The sequence below is a fragment of the Electrophorus electricus genome, chromosome 12, assembly GCF_013358815.1.
Source record: "Electrophorus electricus isolate fEleEle1 chromosome 12, fEleEle1.pri, whole genome shotgun sequence".
NCBI lineage: Eukaryota > Metazoa > Chordata > Actinopteri > Gymnotiformes > Gymnotidae > Electrophorus > Electrophorus electricus.
Genome location: NC_049546.1, coordinates 2,902,105 through 2,917,212, shown reverse-complemented (window position 1 = coordinate 2,917,212; position 15,108 = coordinate 2,902,105). Strand labels below are relative to the sequence as shown.

General features: G+C 45.1%; 1 protein-coding gene across 5 annotated transcripts in view; it reads right to left on the bottom strand.

Annotated features, from left to right (window-relative positions):
• Positions 1-15,108, bottom strand: part of kiaa1549la (KIAA1549-like a) — a 46,163-nt gene that overhangs the window by 20,773 nt on the left and 10,282 nt on the right. For 4 of the 5 annotated variants that reach the window (XM_035532392.1, XM_035532394.1, XM_035532395.1 and 1 more), the window contains exons 2-12: positions 11,662-12,018; positions 10,292-10,867; positions 9,439-9,554; positions 5,198-5,420; positions 4,949-5,082; positions 4,441-4,609; positions 4,244-4,303; positions 3,389-3,540; positions 3,007-3,178; positions 1,927-2,087; positions 1,460-1,495 (exon numbers count right to left, since the gene is read on the bottom strand). In XM_035532392.1, coding sequence (XP_035388285.1) covers positions 1,460-1,495; positions 1,927-2,087; positions 3,007-3,178; positions 3,389-3,540; positions 4,244-4,303; positions 4,441-4,609; positions 4,949-5,082; positions 5,198-5,420; positions 9,439-9,554; positions 10,292-10,867; positions 11,662-12,018 — 2,156 coding nt within the window. The remainder of the gene's footprint in view (positions 1-1,459; positions 1,496-1,926; positions 2,088-3,006; positions 3,179-3,388; positions 3,541-4,243; positions 4,304-4,440; positions 4,610-4,948; positions 5,083-5,197; positions 5,421-9,438; positions 9,555-10,291; positions 10,868-11,661; positions 12,019-15,108) is intronic. The other variant, XM_035532393.1, reaches the window with a different exon arrangement.

Here is a 15,108-nt window from a genome sequence, read left to right as displayed (position 1 = left end):
GGGCATCCTGATAGTGGCATCTGCTGTGAAAGGCATAGTGATAGTGGCATCTGCTGTGAAGGGCATTGTGATAGTGGCATCTGTTGTGAAGGGCATTGTGATAGTGGCATGTGCTGTAAAGGGCATTGTGATAGTGGCATCTGTTGTGAAAGGCATAGTGATAGTGGCATCTGCTGTGAAGGGCATAGTGATAGTGGCATCTGCTGTGAAGGGCATTGTGATAGTGGCATCTGTTGTGAAGGGCATTGTGATAGTGGCATGTGCTGTAAAGGGCATTGTGATAGTGGCATCTGCTGTGAAGGGCATTGTGATAGTGGCATGTGCTGTAAAGGGCATTGTGATAGTGGCATCTGTTGTGAAAGGCATTGTGATAGTGGCATCTGTTGTGAAAGGCATTGTGATAGTGGCATCTGTTGTGAAAGGCATAGTGATAGTGGCATCTGCTGTCAGGGCATCGTGATAGTGGCATCTGCTGTCAGGGCATCGTGATAGTGGCATCTGCTGTCAGGGCATCGTGATAGTGGCATCTGTTGTGAAGGGCATTGTGATAGTGGCATGTGCTGTAAAGGGCATTGTGATAGTGGCATCTGTTGTGAAAGGCATAGTGATAGTGGCATCTGCTGTGAAGGGCATAGTGATAGTGGCATCTGCTGTGAAGGGCATTGTGATAGTGGCATCTGTTGTGAAGGGCATTGTGATAGTGGCATGTGCTGTAAAGGGCATTGTGATAGTGGCATCTGTTGTGAAGGGCATTGTGATAGTGGCATGTGCTGTAAAGGGCATTGTGATAGTGGCATCTGTTGTGAAAGGCATTGTGATAGTGGCATCTGTTGTGAAAGGCATTGTGATAGTGGCATCTGTTGTGAAAGGCATAGTGATAGTGGCATCTGCTGTCAGGGCATCGTGATAGTGGCATCTGCTGTCAGGGCATCGTGATAGTGGCATCTGCTGTCAGGGCATCGTGATAGTGGCATCTGCTGTGAAGGGCATAGTGATAGTGGCATCTGCTGTGAAGGGCATTGTGATAGTGGCATCTGTTGTGAAGGGCATTGTGATAGTGGCATGTGCTGTAAAGGGCATTGTGATAGTGGCATCTGTTGTGAAAGGCATTGTGATAGTGGCATCTGTTGTGAAAGGCATAGTGATAGTGGCATCTGCTGTCAGGGCATCGTGATAGTGGCATCTGCTGTCAGGGCATCGTGATAGTGGCATCTGCTGTTGCCTGTACTGCTCCCTATTCAGTTACAATGGTTATACTGAAGCTTCCTGTTCTTGAGGATTCACCTCCAGTCCACACAGTTCTACTGATCGATCATCTCAATCGATCATTCTCCCCCTACTGATTTCCCACAGATGAGAAAGAGAGAGAGAGAGACAGAGAGAGAAGGGAAAGAGACAGAGACTCTCTATGACCATGCAACTAAACACCATGCACACATCACACAGCAGACCACAGTACCTGATGGTGGTAGCTTCCGTCTCTCCGATACGAGGTCTGAACAAAAGCAGAATTAAAGATAAATTTCTCTTACAGTACTGGAAAGCCAGTGTCCTGGTAGCTAATATGGAGACACATTTATCTACGACACTGAGACTGTTTATAGCAGTACGTTGTTTATCATAGTTTTTGTTGAGTCCATTACACTTGACGTCACCTTGAGGTGCCCAGCTAGCGTGTGTAGGGTATGTTTATGCTTTTATTTTAGGGTGAATTTACGATTTCCAATCTACAGGTGCATCACACCTGACTCAAGTGCTCAAAATAACAGCAATAATAACAATGGTAAACAGTCAAGATGCTAATTAGTTAAGTCAGTCGGGTCACTGGTTGGTTAGAAGAAAAGCAGGACCCCAAAACACAGGATTGAGGACCCTTAGGTTCAGGTTCCCTGACTGGATTGGGCACTGTTCCGGAGGGAAGCCTACCTTGGTGCGAGGATGGAATCCACGGAACGCACTGGTCTTGAACACGGTGCGGTTCCTTCTGCATACGATAGCAATCACCATGACAACTGCAACCATGGCTAGCGACACTGGCGTCAGGACCGCCAGGATCCAGAGGTTACTGGGTACACTCTTCACTACAGCTACTCATGCACACACACACACACACACACACACACACACACACACACACACAAAGAATACCCATAAACCCACCCACTTATTCATTATGTTTTCTCATAATTACCAGTACATCCACTCTCTGCCTGCTCCTTCCCAAATGCATGCACAAACATAGTAATCCAAACGCCCTCTGTGTTTGCTTCTGGTTAGCTCACAACGAGCTCAAAGAGTCAAAAAAAAAAAGAAAACATTTTGTGCTGTTAGCTCTTTATCTATGAGATTAAACTCTCCCCAGTGGAGCTGTGTGTGTGTGTGTGTGTGTGTGTGTGTTTAGTTTGACAAGACAAGGCTTTGAAGAGCTCCAGGCCCCAGCCGAGAGCTCACACTGTGGGATGACTTCATTCTGAGCTATTCCTCACCACCCTCTCTGACAGAAAAACACTAATTTATTAGAAATTACTCGTAGGTGAACAGTTAGAGACAACAGCTTTCCTGCCACCACGCTCAGTTTGACTCCAGAAGGGGAAAAGCACACCTCTGGAGAACACACTTCAATTGGTTCTTCAAGACAAAATCCTTGGGTAAATGTGAGAACTTCTCAACTACATGTGTAAATAAGCTACATGGTTCTATGATGGTTGACCATACATATATACCATATATATACCATCTATACCCACAGCCTACTGGTGTATATATATCTACAGTCAAAATATTCCTTATGCATTTTCTTCTAGATGTCTGCTACTTAGCATATATGTTGTTCGTTTGGATTCATTACTGGGACCATTAACACCAACAATAAAATTAACAATAACTACAGTAATATTAATAGCTAATATTATTTTTAGTAGTAGTATAGTAGTTTGTTTATTGTTGCTAGAACACACAGTATGTGTGCAGTGTAATCAATGTAAAGGCTGAAATAGGCTGGCATACGCTCTGCTTGGACCTGGACGAAGTAGCCCAGGGTTAGTGCCATGGTCTGCGAGTCCACCATGTTCAAGGTCTTGGCCGCAGACGTGCCAGGGATGGGGGCCCCGTCCACCTGCACGTAGTAGGTCATCTCTGCGGGGTTCTTAGGGCCAGGAAGCCTCCGAATACTGACCATCTACAGGGCAACCACGGGTGGTTACGGACCAGATATGACACTTGGATTGAGGTTTAATAGCTATGGACTAAATGCTGACACTACTCTGGGCTAAATCCACTCTAAGCAATACTAATCGCATTGAACTAAAATACATTACATTTAGAGACCTAATATATTTACAGAGAGAAAATAATACAAATGGAAAGAGTATATGACAGATGAGCACACCTGTACTGTATATCCACCAATGGTGGTGGCTCGTCTGAAGCGGAGACCTCGTCGCCCGGCAACCAAAAAGAGCTCAGCTAGTCGCTGTTCCATCAGGCTAGCAAAGCTCTGGTAGCTGCCTTCCAGAGAGGAACTGTCAACGTCCTGAATTACTGCAGAGAGAGAGGGAGGAAGAAAGAGAGAAAGAGAGCAGGTACGGGAGAGGAAAAGGAAGAGAGAGGGAGAGAGAGAGAGAGAGAGAGGAAGGGAGAGGTAAGTTATCCTTCTTTCACTCCAGAGCCAAAGACTGCAGATACAGTAGGGCTGACCTTGTGGGAGAGAACTCACACATCGCGTGTGATAAAGTGTGAATGCACGTGAGAAAAACGTCAGTTTGCTCTTCTCTAATTATTCAGTTCAGTTATGCAGGTAGGTTACACCACCTGAAATACATTTTAACACCTATTTTATTTTTAAACATGGAAAGCTATTCTACCCCAGTAATTAGTGAGACATCTGTGAGATTCTGAGTTTTACCGTCCACGTCCGAACCAGCAGGACGTGTACTCAGCCAGTAAATCACTGCTCACATGTCTGCGGTGAGGCAGGCTGGGAGATACTCAGTGTACTTGGGGGACACTTTTAAATTTCCCACACTAAGATAATGTAATAAATCAGATTTTAAATTATGGATTCTGAGCGGAAATCTTTTTAACACATAAGGAAACTGCAAATTTAGAATTTAGTGCCTATAAATAATGTATCGGTACTTTCAACAAAGAACCTTGTGCTTATTGAATCACGTTAAAAATTCTGGCTATGGGAGGCAGCATAAGTGTGTGGGGCAGGAAGGTCTTGCCTGGGCAGCTATGTTACCTGTGATTACCCAGAACTCCCTGGTTGCCACGGAAGTATTCAGGTTGTGGTACTCCAAAGCTGTGAGAGAGAGAGAGAGAGAGAGAGAGAGAGAGAGAGAGAGACTCAAGGGGAACTCACCCGAGGAGAACTGACCCCTAAGACCGACTCGAGGAGAACTGACCCCTGAGTCTTGTTTATGTCGTTCAGGAACTTACGTTCAGCTATGAGCATGGGAGGGAAGAAAAGGAAGTACCCCACCAGCTCCGCGGTGAGCTGGTTCACCAGGCCGGTGGCCACAGTGCCGTTCAGCGCCGAGCTGCCATTCCACACCACGTACACCAGCGACACCGCCAGGGAATTCCCTGTTTGATAGGTGTTCAGGATCTGTCCATAGACACACACACAGACAGAAACACACACACACACACACACACAAATGCATGCAATCACATACAGGCATACAAATGCACACACAGTAAAACATACACATAGGCACACCAAAAACAAACACACACGCTCACAGACAAACATAAACAACAGACAAACACACACACACACACACACACAAACACACAAGCAGGTATGAAGAGAAACACACCAACAAACACACACAGAAACAAACAATCACACAAAGAGTACACAAAGATAAAAAAACGTTGGACTAGCATAGTGTTTTAAATGCATTTGAATGCAATTTGACATTCTATGTTGGAGTTTAAGCACCTCGACAGTAAGTATTCCATAAGTGTCATCGACTTTTTCCTGAGCTTCCGAGAACACGTTCTCCAAACGTTGTTCCATCGTTTGTACAAAACTACACGACTTGATGTCGTCTGTGGGACTCACAAACCTGAGAACTGACGCAGAACATCACACTGTTAAAGCCAGTTGGGGGTGGGGGGGTGATCACAGTCTCAGCAATGCCCAGAGCATACAGCACCAATTACACTCCTGATCTCAGGCCACGCCCACCTGTTTTCAGCTGCAGGTGGATACCGGGCGGGGGCAGCCAGGTTGCCACGGGAACAGGCACGGCCAGCGCCGCAGGAGTGTGGTGCCTGATGTCCTTCAGCAGCTTGTCGAGGCCATACGCTGTCAGAGACTCCACCACTACTGCTGCCATGAACACCGTCTTGTCGTTCATGACGTAGTATCCCAGGGTCACGTTGGACGGGGTGCTGGCGTCACGCTCTAGCTGAGAGGCGGGAACGCATCACATGTTCAGCGCTGAGGCTTGTGGAGCTGCGTGAGACGCACATTTCAGATTCAACCTTTTTCTTTGGGGAGCGACTGGATTTGTGGATTTGGGGGTCAGACACGCTGCCAGTGTGCACTCGCTAGCTGAAATGATCATGCCTGAGGTCATGTGATTCATCTGATTATTCATTATTTTACAGGATTTCTAACACATATGTTACTACTGAAGCCCATTTCAGACTACTAAACTCTAATGTTCTACAGTATTACTGAACTGCTGCTTAGCTACAATTACCATCTTTAGATTTCTGACTGGCAGTGTGATGTATATTGTCTTTGCTATCTACTTTTCCACTTATTCGTTGTCATGACAGCACTTCAGCTGCATGTGCGTCTGTGTGTTTCTGTGTGTGTCCAGCTAGTGTGTTTCTTATTAACAGGACAGAAAGGGTGAGCAGAAAAGATTAACAATCAACTCACTCCAAATGGCAAAAATCTCTCGAATCTTGTATGAGTATATATAATTTGTTATGGTTATGCAAGAGGTAATACCATTCATATCTGGGTAACAAGACTTATTCACACTGTACCAGTGCTTAAGAGGGGCCTGTGTACTGTTTTTTAAAACACAAGACATCACAAGAGTTTTCTTAAATGGTTTATGGGTCTAGATCAGTTATTTTCCTTTATAACATTTCCAGTGTTTTAGCTTGTTGTACTATACTGCAGGTAGCGAGAGAGAGAGAGAGAGAGAGATTGAGAGAGGGTGAGAAGAGAGAGTGAGAGAGAGGAAGAGAGAGTGAGAGGGAGGAAGAGAGAGAGAGAGAGAGTGAGAGAGGAAGAGAGAGAGGAAGAGAGAGAGAGAGAGAGGAAGAGAGAGAGAAAGAGCGAGAGAGAGCGATTGAGAGAGGGTGAGAAGAGAGAGTGAGAGAGAGGAAGAGAGAGAGAGCGAGAGAGAGAGAGCGATTGAGAGAGGGTGAGAAGAGAGAGTGAGAGAGAGGAAGAGAGAGTGAGAGGGGGGAAGAGAGAGAGAGAGAGGAAGAGAGAGAGAGAGAGAGAGAGAAAGAGAGAGGAAGAGAGAGAGAGGAAGAGAGAGAGAGAGAGAGAGAGAGAGAGAGAGAGTGTGGGCGAGAGACAGACAAATAGACACCTAGTGGATAAGAGTTCTCAGAGAGCAGACAGCACTAATTCTCAAGTTGACTCACTCATGCAGTGGGTAGAACAGGCACCAGGACTCTTCAAATGGTAATAATAACCATCTCTGCCATGTCAGACTCATTCACAATTAACAAGCCATCTATCTGCTGAACTCGGTGTACACGCCTCGCCGTTTGCCCACAGCTTGAAAACAATTCCCCCCTTTTAGGCCTCAGCAAAGACGTCACAACACAGTCCGGTGGGCTTCGTCCCACAGGCACGTACACGGTCTGTAGCTCATCATTGGTGCGAACCTGAAGACCGTGAGAAGATAGAAGCTGCTTCATCATTCTGGCTTCACGCAAGCACTGTTCCCAGACATTTACATTCCCAGGAAAGTGCTCTGCACTTTTTAGACACATGTGGAGAAGGTTGTGTGTATGATATTAACACTTCACACACTGCCACCTGCAAACCCACACCACCTATTCCACTGTCAAACTTCAATTCCCAAGATACAATAGTGGATAAAATCCAATTTCTTAATATCCATCAGAGACCACTTGAAGCACTATGGGAAATATATGAAAAGGAGGAATTCTGATACCCACTGACTGTGAATTTGTTTGCATCTAAAGATAACACGGTTTCCAATGGCAACAAAACTATTCATGTGCATTCGTTCTTTTCGTACAGTTCTTCATGTTCAGTTCTTCAGTTCTTCATGTTCAGTTCTTCAGTTCTTCATGCGTTCCTCAGAGAAGACAAGTGGGAACTGTGTGCTTAAAACTGCAGGAAGCAAATTGCATTACGGTTGGGGAATAACACCCTCTACTCGGATGCTGGAATCTTTAAAGGCTCTCTGTAGTGTGTTACGGTTGGGGTTTAACACCCTCTACTCGGATGCTGGAATCTTTAAAGGCTCTCTGTAGTGTGTTACGGTTGGGGTTTAACACCCTCTACTCGGATGCTGGAATCTTTAAAGGCTCTCTGTAGTGTGTTACGGTTGGGGTTTAACACCCTCTACTCGGATGCTGGAATCTTTAAAGGCTCTCTGTAGTGTGTTACGGTTGGGGTTTAACACCCTCTACTCGGACATTGGAATCTTTAAAGGCTCTCTGTAATGTGTTACGGTTGGGGTTTAGCACCCTCTACTCGGATGCTGGAATCTTTAAAGGCTCTCTGTAGTGTGTTACGGTTGGGGTATAACACCCTCTACTCGGACATTGGAATCTTTAAAGGCTCTCTGTAGTGTGTTACGGTTGGGGTTTAACACCCTCTACTCGGACATTGGAATCTTTAAAAGCTCTCTGTAATGTGTTACGGTTGGGGTTTAACACCCTCTACTCAGATGCTGGAATCTTTAAAGGCTCTCTGTAGTGTGTTACGGTTGGGGTTTAGCACCCTCTACTCGGACATTGGAATCTTTAAAGGCTCTCTGTAGTGTGTTACGGTTGGGGTTTAACACCCTCTACTCGGACATTGGAATCTTTAAAGGCTCTCTGTAGTGTGTTACGGTTGGGGTATAACCCTCTCTACTCGGACATTGGAATCTTTAAAGGCTCTCTGTAGTGTGTTACGGTTGGGGTTTAACACCCTCTACTCGGACGCTGGAATCTTTAAAGGCTCTCTGTAGTGTGTTACGGTTGGGGTTTAACACCCTCTACTCGGACGCTGGAATCTTTAAAGGCTCTCTGTAGTGTGTTACGGTTGGGGTTTAACACCCTCTACTCGGACGCTGGAATCTTTAAAGGCTCTCTGTAGTGTGTTACGGTTGGGGTTTAACACCCTCTACTCGGACGCTGGAATCTTTAAAGGCTCTCTGTAGTGTGTTACGGTTGGGGTTTAACACCCTCTACTCGGACGCTGGAATCTTTAAAGGCTCTCTGTAGTGTGTTACGGTTGGGGTTTAACACCCTCTACTCGGACGCTGGAATCTTTAAAGGCTCTCTGTAGTGTGTTACGGTTGGGGTTTAACACCCTCTACTCGGACGCTGGAATCTTTAAAGGCTCTCTGTAGTGTGTTACGGTTGGGGTTTAACACCCTCTACTCGGAAGCTGGAATCTTTAAAGGCTCTCTGTAGTGTGTTACGGTTGGGGTTTAACACCCTCTACTCGGACGCTGGAATCTTTAAAGGCTCTCTGTAGTGTGTTACGGTTGGGGTTTAACACCCTCTACTCGGACGCTGGAATCTTTAAAGGCTCTCTGTAGTGTGTTACGGTTGGGGTATAACACCCTCTACTCGGACATTGGAATCTTTAAAGGCTCTCTGTAGTGTGTTACGGTTGGGGTTTAACACCCTCTACTCGGACATTGGAATCTTTAAAAGCTCTCTGTAATGTGTTACGGTTGGGGTTTAACACCCTCTACTCGGATGCTGGAATCTTTAAAGGCTCTCTGTAATGTGTTACGGTTGGGGTTTAACACCCTCTACTCAGATGCTGGAATCTTTAAAGGCTCTCTGTAGTGTGTTACGGTTGGGGTTTAGCACCCTCTACTCGGACATTGGAATCTTTAAAGGCTCTCTGTAGTGTGTTACGGTTGGGGTTTAACACCCTCTACTCGGACATTGGAATCTTTAAAGGCTCTCTGTAGTGTGTTACGGTTGGGGTATAACCCTCTCTACTCGGACATTGAAATCTTTAAAGGCTCTCTGTAGTGTGTTACGGTTGGGGTTTAACACCCTCTACTCGGATGCTGGAATCTTTAAAGGCTCTCTGTAGTGTGTTACGGTTGGGGTTTAACACCCTCTACTCGGATGCTGGAATCTTTAAAGGCTCTCTGTAGTGTGTTACGGTTGGGGTTTAACACCCTCTACTCGGATGCTGGAATCTTTAAAGGCTCTCTGTAGTGTGTTACGGTTGCGGTTATAACCCACCTCGACTCGGACGCTGGAGTCATTAAAGGCTCTCTGTACTGCGAGTGACAGGCCTCTAGCCAAGCTCTGTTTCAACCCATCTTCTAGGCGATTCCTCTTCATTTGGATGGCTACAACTGGGTGATAGCAACACACACGCAGAGTGAGATGAGATGGTATTTCCTCAACTGCTCTGAAAATCACAGTGCTCATGAGAAAATGCCCAGTTCATCTACAGAACATAATAATACACACACATGCAGTATCATCAGAACATTAAATTAGAGCAAAGTGGAATCATTTCTCCTGCTACCCTGAAGAGGTTAATATGACCTAGGATGGACTTTAGAATTAGGATTAGGATTAGGAGGAGCCTTTACTTTACTAAAGAAGATCTCTAATAACTCTTAATTTACAAAATATGAGGTGTGGGGGAGTGTGGGGCAGATCATTCACACCAGCACAGTTGGCAGGAAGTTCTCCCACAATCCTCCTCACATCACCCCTGTTTCTGACTACTGAGCTGTACTGAAGGGAGAGAAAAAGCTTTAACACTGACATTTATAATAATTTTCATTTAGTTCCATGTGTGGGCCATAAAACCCAATACTTCAAGGAAATAGCTCCCGGCATGAACAGTCAATAGTCCTTGATTAGCATAATGTAGTTTGTATGCTGCAGTGTCGGTAGAACAAAGCAAGAGTTTTGCCTCATCTCATTCCTATAAATACTTGATTCCTTAAAACAAAAAGATTTATTTGTATTTTTAACACCTTTCCCTATCCTAAAATTCCATTACAGTATCCCCATGTGTTCAGGCAATATAATCTCTTGAAAACTGAGACTAAGGACTGAGAGAGCTCACGGCGCTCACCGGTTCGGACCCAGAACTTCTCTGTGACGTTGCAGGTTGTGGGAGTGCTCTCAGTAGGGGGGTTTGGCCTAGTGGGGCTGCTTCCAGAGGTAGCTACCGTGGAACTCTGAGGGGTCGCAGTGGTTGTTGTAGTTGCTAACGTTGTCGTTGTTGGTGCAGCCGTCGTCGTAGTCGTCGTGGTGGTAGTCGTGGTCACCGTTGTCGTTGGAGGTTCTGTTGCGAGCGTTGTTGTTTCGGCGGACGTCGTGGGCGGTGCTGTCGTTGTGACAGCCGCTGTGCTCGCAGGACCAGTAGTGGGCGGAGTCACAGTCGTGGCAGTCACAGTTAAGGGTGTGACCGTGGTGGTGGTCACTGTGGTAAGCTGGAGGCTGTCGCCGGTCACAGTGTCAGGGTTTGTGCGCGCCGGAGATGTGGATGAGGCATTCTCAGCCATGCTGCTGTTCGAGCCCAGAGTGGAGGCGGGGTCTGACCTAGTCATGTGATCTGTGTGAGCAGGTTCTGTCTCCTCCAGTATTCTGAGGAAGGAACCTGGAGCTGTTGGGAGGTCTGGGGTCATCACGTCACCAAGAGCATCTTCTGAAAGAAGACAATATCCTTACGAATCAACAGGGAAGTCCACTCATTTTACATTTTTCTGAACTGTATTTTTGTGGCATGCTACAATAAATGTTATTTTGAAGTATAAAATTCATAATTCCAGCTTTTAATTTACAAAATATCAAAACATTCAGAGAATCTGAAAATTAATTGCACTATCCATATTTTTTTTAAATCAATTTTCTGTCTTTGCAGTTGGATAGATCAAAATGTTTGTTCTTAATGTTCAAGTAACAGACAACAAAAACCAAATTTAAAAACAGTAATATTTTCAGCGAAGTATTGTATGGATTGTATAGTATATATTATAGATTATATACTATTCTATACAATCAGGGTATTCATAACCAGTAAATTCCTGAACAGCTGGCAACCTCAACAAAGCATCAGCTTCTTCTCTGAGTCTGTAGGATCCGCCCTGCTCTGAATACCAGAACGAAACTAAAGTCATGTAAAAAAATTTTTTTTTCAGAATTGAAGTGGTTAGGATGATATTTTTTTTACAAACATCAAAAGCCAGAAACGTAAAAATTTGCTGAAATCAAAAACACTTTTACAAATTCTTTTTTGCTACCTTAGATGGGATCAGGAGATAAGCTTTATGACGCCAACACTTCTTTAATAAGACACGGTAGAGCTGTAATCTGATTATGACCAACACAATACGGCTGGTGATCATTCATAAGTGTAAACATGACTAATATGAGGAGGTGCCTCTGCAGACGAGCCATTAGTAGCATTGGTAGCTCCCGCACATCCAGCACACGCCGTACCTGGGCTGGTGCTTGATGCGCTCTTGATTTGTGCCAAATGGGTCGGTGTCTGTGACCCTCCAGCAGGTGGCTTCTCCGGGGTCTTGTGATTGGTCCGATCGTCACTGTTGCCGGGTGGGGAGGGCAGAGACTGCACCAGATCCCGAGGCAGTGTGCCTGAGCCAGCCCTCAGGGTCAGCACTGAGGAGTACACAGCCTGCTCTCTGCTGCTCGCCGCTGCCCCTGCTGGTACGGAGTAGGACTGCAGGAGAGCCTCACCCTCCTCGTCCGGGAGCGAGAGGGGAGATGATACGTGGGAAGCTCCAGGGGAGGCAGACACTGCAGCCTGCCCATCTGCTGCCTCAGGGCTGCCCTCATCTGGACGAACACAAACAGAACATGGCAATGATTCTTACATGAGGGGATTACAATACATTACAGTACGTTTCTTTACATTTGACTGTAGCTTTGGACCAGCTACAAATGCACAGCTGACAAATAAAGATCTTGAATCTTGAATCAAGAATTTGGGAGAGATGGGTTAGGCATCTTAAGAAAACCCTTAGTGTCTCAATAATAAAATATATTATTACAGATGTCAGAAAGAGACTTTTATTATATTTTTATATTTATATTATTGATGATAAAATATTTGAAAAAGAACTCCAAAAACATTTGTTTAGAAAAAACAACAATAAATAAATAAAAATACACACATTTAAGCATTTTCTTCCTGAGAATCTTGAGGTCCTTTGATGTGCAAATAAATAAATTATTTAATTTCCTTTCCCATGTTTTATAAAACTGTTGTTTGTAGTGCTTCAACGTTCATAAGCTGGAGGGCACAATAAAGTAGGATGCATAAAACAAAAAGGATTAAGCAATAAATAAACCAACAACAAAACCCTAGACGGCTCTGCTCATATCTAAAAGACCTTTCTAGTAGTAAAACTGAATTAATAGTGTAGAACTTTACAAATCCAATAAATAACTACCTTACAGAAAGGCCCCTTTTTCACTCACATTGGCGTGAGTGATTGTAAAAGCTAATATATATCTGACTGTATCTGAGTATGAGAAAGGCATTATATAAATGTTAATAATAATAAGTTTAAGTATAATATCTAAATGTATAGTGCTTTTATATTATTGCATTATTATTGTATTGGTGTTGGCTGAAAGCTTCTAATATCTGTATCCTGTTTTCTTATGATTGCTGTTTTTAATGCCAGTCATCACCATGACATCGGTAGCGTTCACATTTCTGGCTCGGGCATTCCCAGTGGTACCGGCACCTGGGCCGGTGCTTAACGCACTCTCGGGTTGTGCCAAACAGGCTGGTATCTGCAGACCTCCAGCAGGTGGCTATATTCTCCTTTTTAGGGTTCATTACTCATTCCAGTTTACAGCCGATGTAATTCCAGCCCACATGCAGGTGATGTGGTTTCGGTGGCAAGAGACCAGCGCTGATGAGGTGCATTTTAACGAGGAGTGTTGGATACACACTTTTTTCTCTGTCCGCGCATAATCCCTGAACATCAAGAGGAACAGCTTGCACCGTTCAAAATATGACCAGCATAAAAACACAAGGCAAAAAGCTCATGAGTCATCACCAGCAGAGCGGAGAAATAAAGACAGAAGAGAGTCAGATGCAATCATCTTTTTTGTTTTTAGGTCAAGGGGAAGAGAAACTCATATTCAGAATATACAGGAACACTAGAAGCAGTGCCTGCAAAATAGACAGCTCACACGAACACAGTTTTATCAACCAATTACAACTGTCTTAAAGTCATCTTTATGGTAAACGAAAAAGAGAGGGAGGGAGGGAGGGAGAGAGGGAGGGAGAGAGGGAGGGAGAGAGGGAGGGAGAGATGGTATGGTGGAGTGAATAACACTTTGGGACGCGTTCCTGCACATTTTGTGCATCTGACCTCCAGCTTCAGTCCTGGTGATGAATGCCCAACCATCACTGTAGTCCATGACTCTGTCAATGTTATGCTCCCGGAGATAGGAATGAAATATAGGGCAGTAAAAGTGTATTAATCATCTCCGAGCGTCTGCGCAGTGGTCCTGCACTGACGAGACACAGGAAAAAGGGCTGTGGTTTTTCTCTTTCCCTAACTTAAGCGTGTTAAATAATTCACATGCCCTGGTGCTTTGGCTGTACTTTCAAAAAAAAGGAGCTAACATAAAATGCCTTTAATTTTCTGGATTCTTCTGCAGCGTGTGTGTGTGTGTGTGTGTGTGTGTGTGTGTGTGAGAGTGTGTGTGAGAGTGTGTGTGTGTGTGTGTGAGAGTGTGTGTGCGTGTGTGTGTGTGTGTGTGCGTGTGTGTGTGCGCGTGTGTGTGCGCGTGTGTATATGTATGTGTGTGTGTGTGAGTGTGTGTGTGTGTATGTGTGTGTATATGTATGTGTGTGTGTGTGTGTGTGTGTGTGTATGTGTGTGTATATGTATGTGTGTGTGTGTGTGTGTGTGTGTGTATATGTATGTGTGTGTGTGTGTGTGTGTGTGTGTGTGTGCGCGTGTGAGTGTGTGTGTGTGTATGTATGTGTGTGTGTGTGTGTGTATGTGTGTGTGTGAGATTGTGTCAGTGTCACAGTGACAGGTCACATTGAAAGCCTATTCTCCAGCAGATAGCCACCTGTTCTGCCAGTTTGAGCATATGGGGTATTCTGAGAGAGACACAGGGAAAGGCAGGGGTCTTACGAGAGGGGTCCAGGGAGAAGGCACGCACGCACACACACACACACACACACACACACACACACACACACACACACACACACAACTGAATGTCCCTCTATTGCCTCAATAAACGTATTCTTCCAGCAACTGAGTGGCACTTAGCACTGGCAGAGGAAAAGATTTACAAACCCTTTAACGGCTCCTGGAGCAGTCATGTGATTCAAATAAACGAAGCTAATCAAACGCTACTGCTAGTCACAGCAAAGCGACTCGACTGCATGGCTGACTCAAAGCACAGACGCTCCATGCATCATGGTGCGCAGCGATCTCTGGCTAGGACCCTAAGACACTAATCAGAAATGACTGTAGAATCATGCTCCTTCTATTCATCAACCACGGCCAGAGTGGAACTAAGGGTCCGTCAGATGGAAAGGCATGGCGCTTATGCATTATAGAGACAGGTGGTGCTGGGTGACGTCGGGTACTGGGCCAAAACCAGTGAAGACCACGAGAAGCTCATGTATGGGAGGCCAGGCATGGTGTCACACCGGTCCAACAGGACAGATTCGCCGCCCAAAAATCTATTCATAGGTCTCCATCTGCGTTTCATTGGGTTTTGGCGGCGCGCTGACGAGCATGCACCTGCCTGTCACTCGCCATGAGGTGATCAGAAGACTTTAATTTAACGTGGAAATTAGAGCCTGATTGCTCCCTTGATCTCAGTTCATTTGAACTGGGAAAATTTGAAATTAAAAACCACATTTGGCTGAGGCTTTTCCAC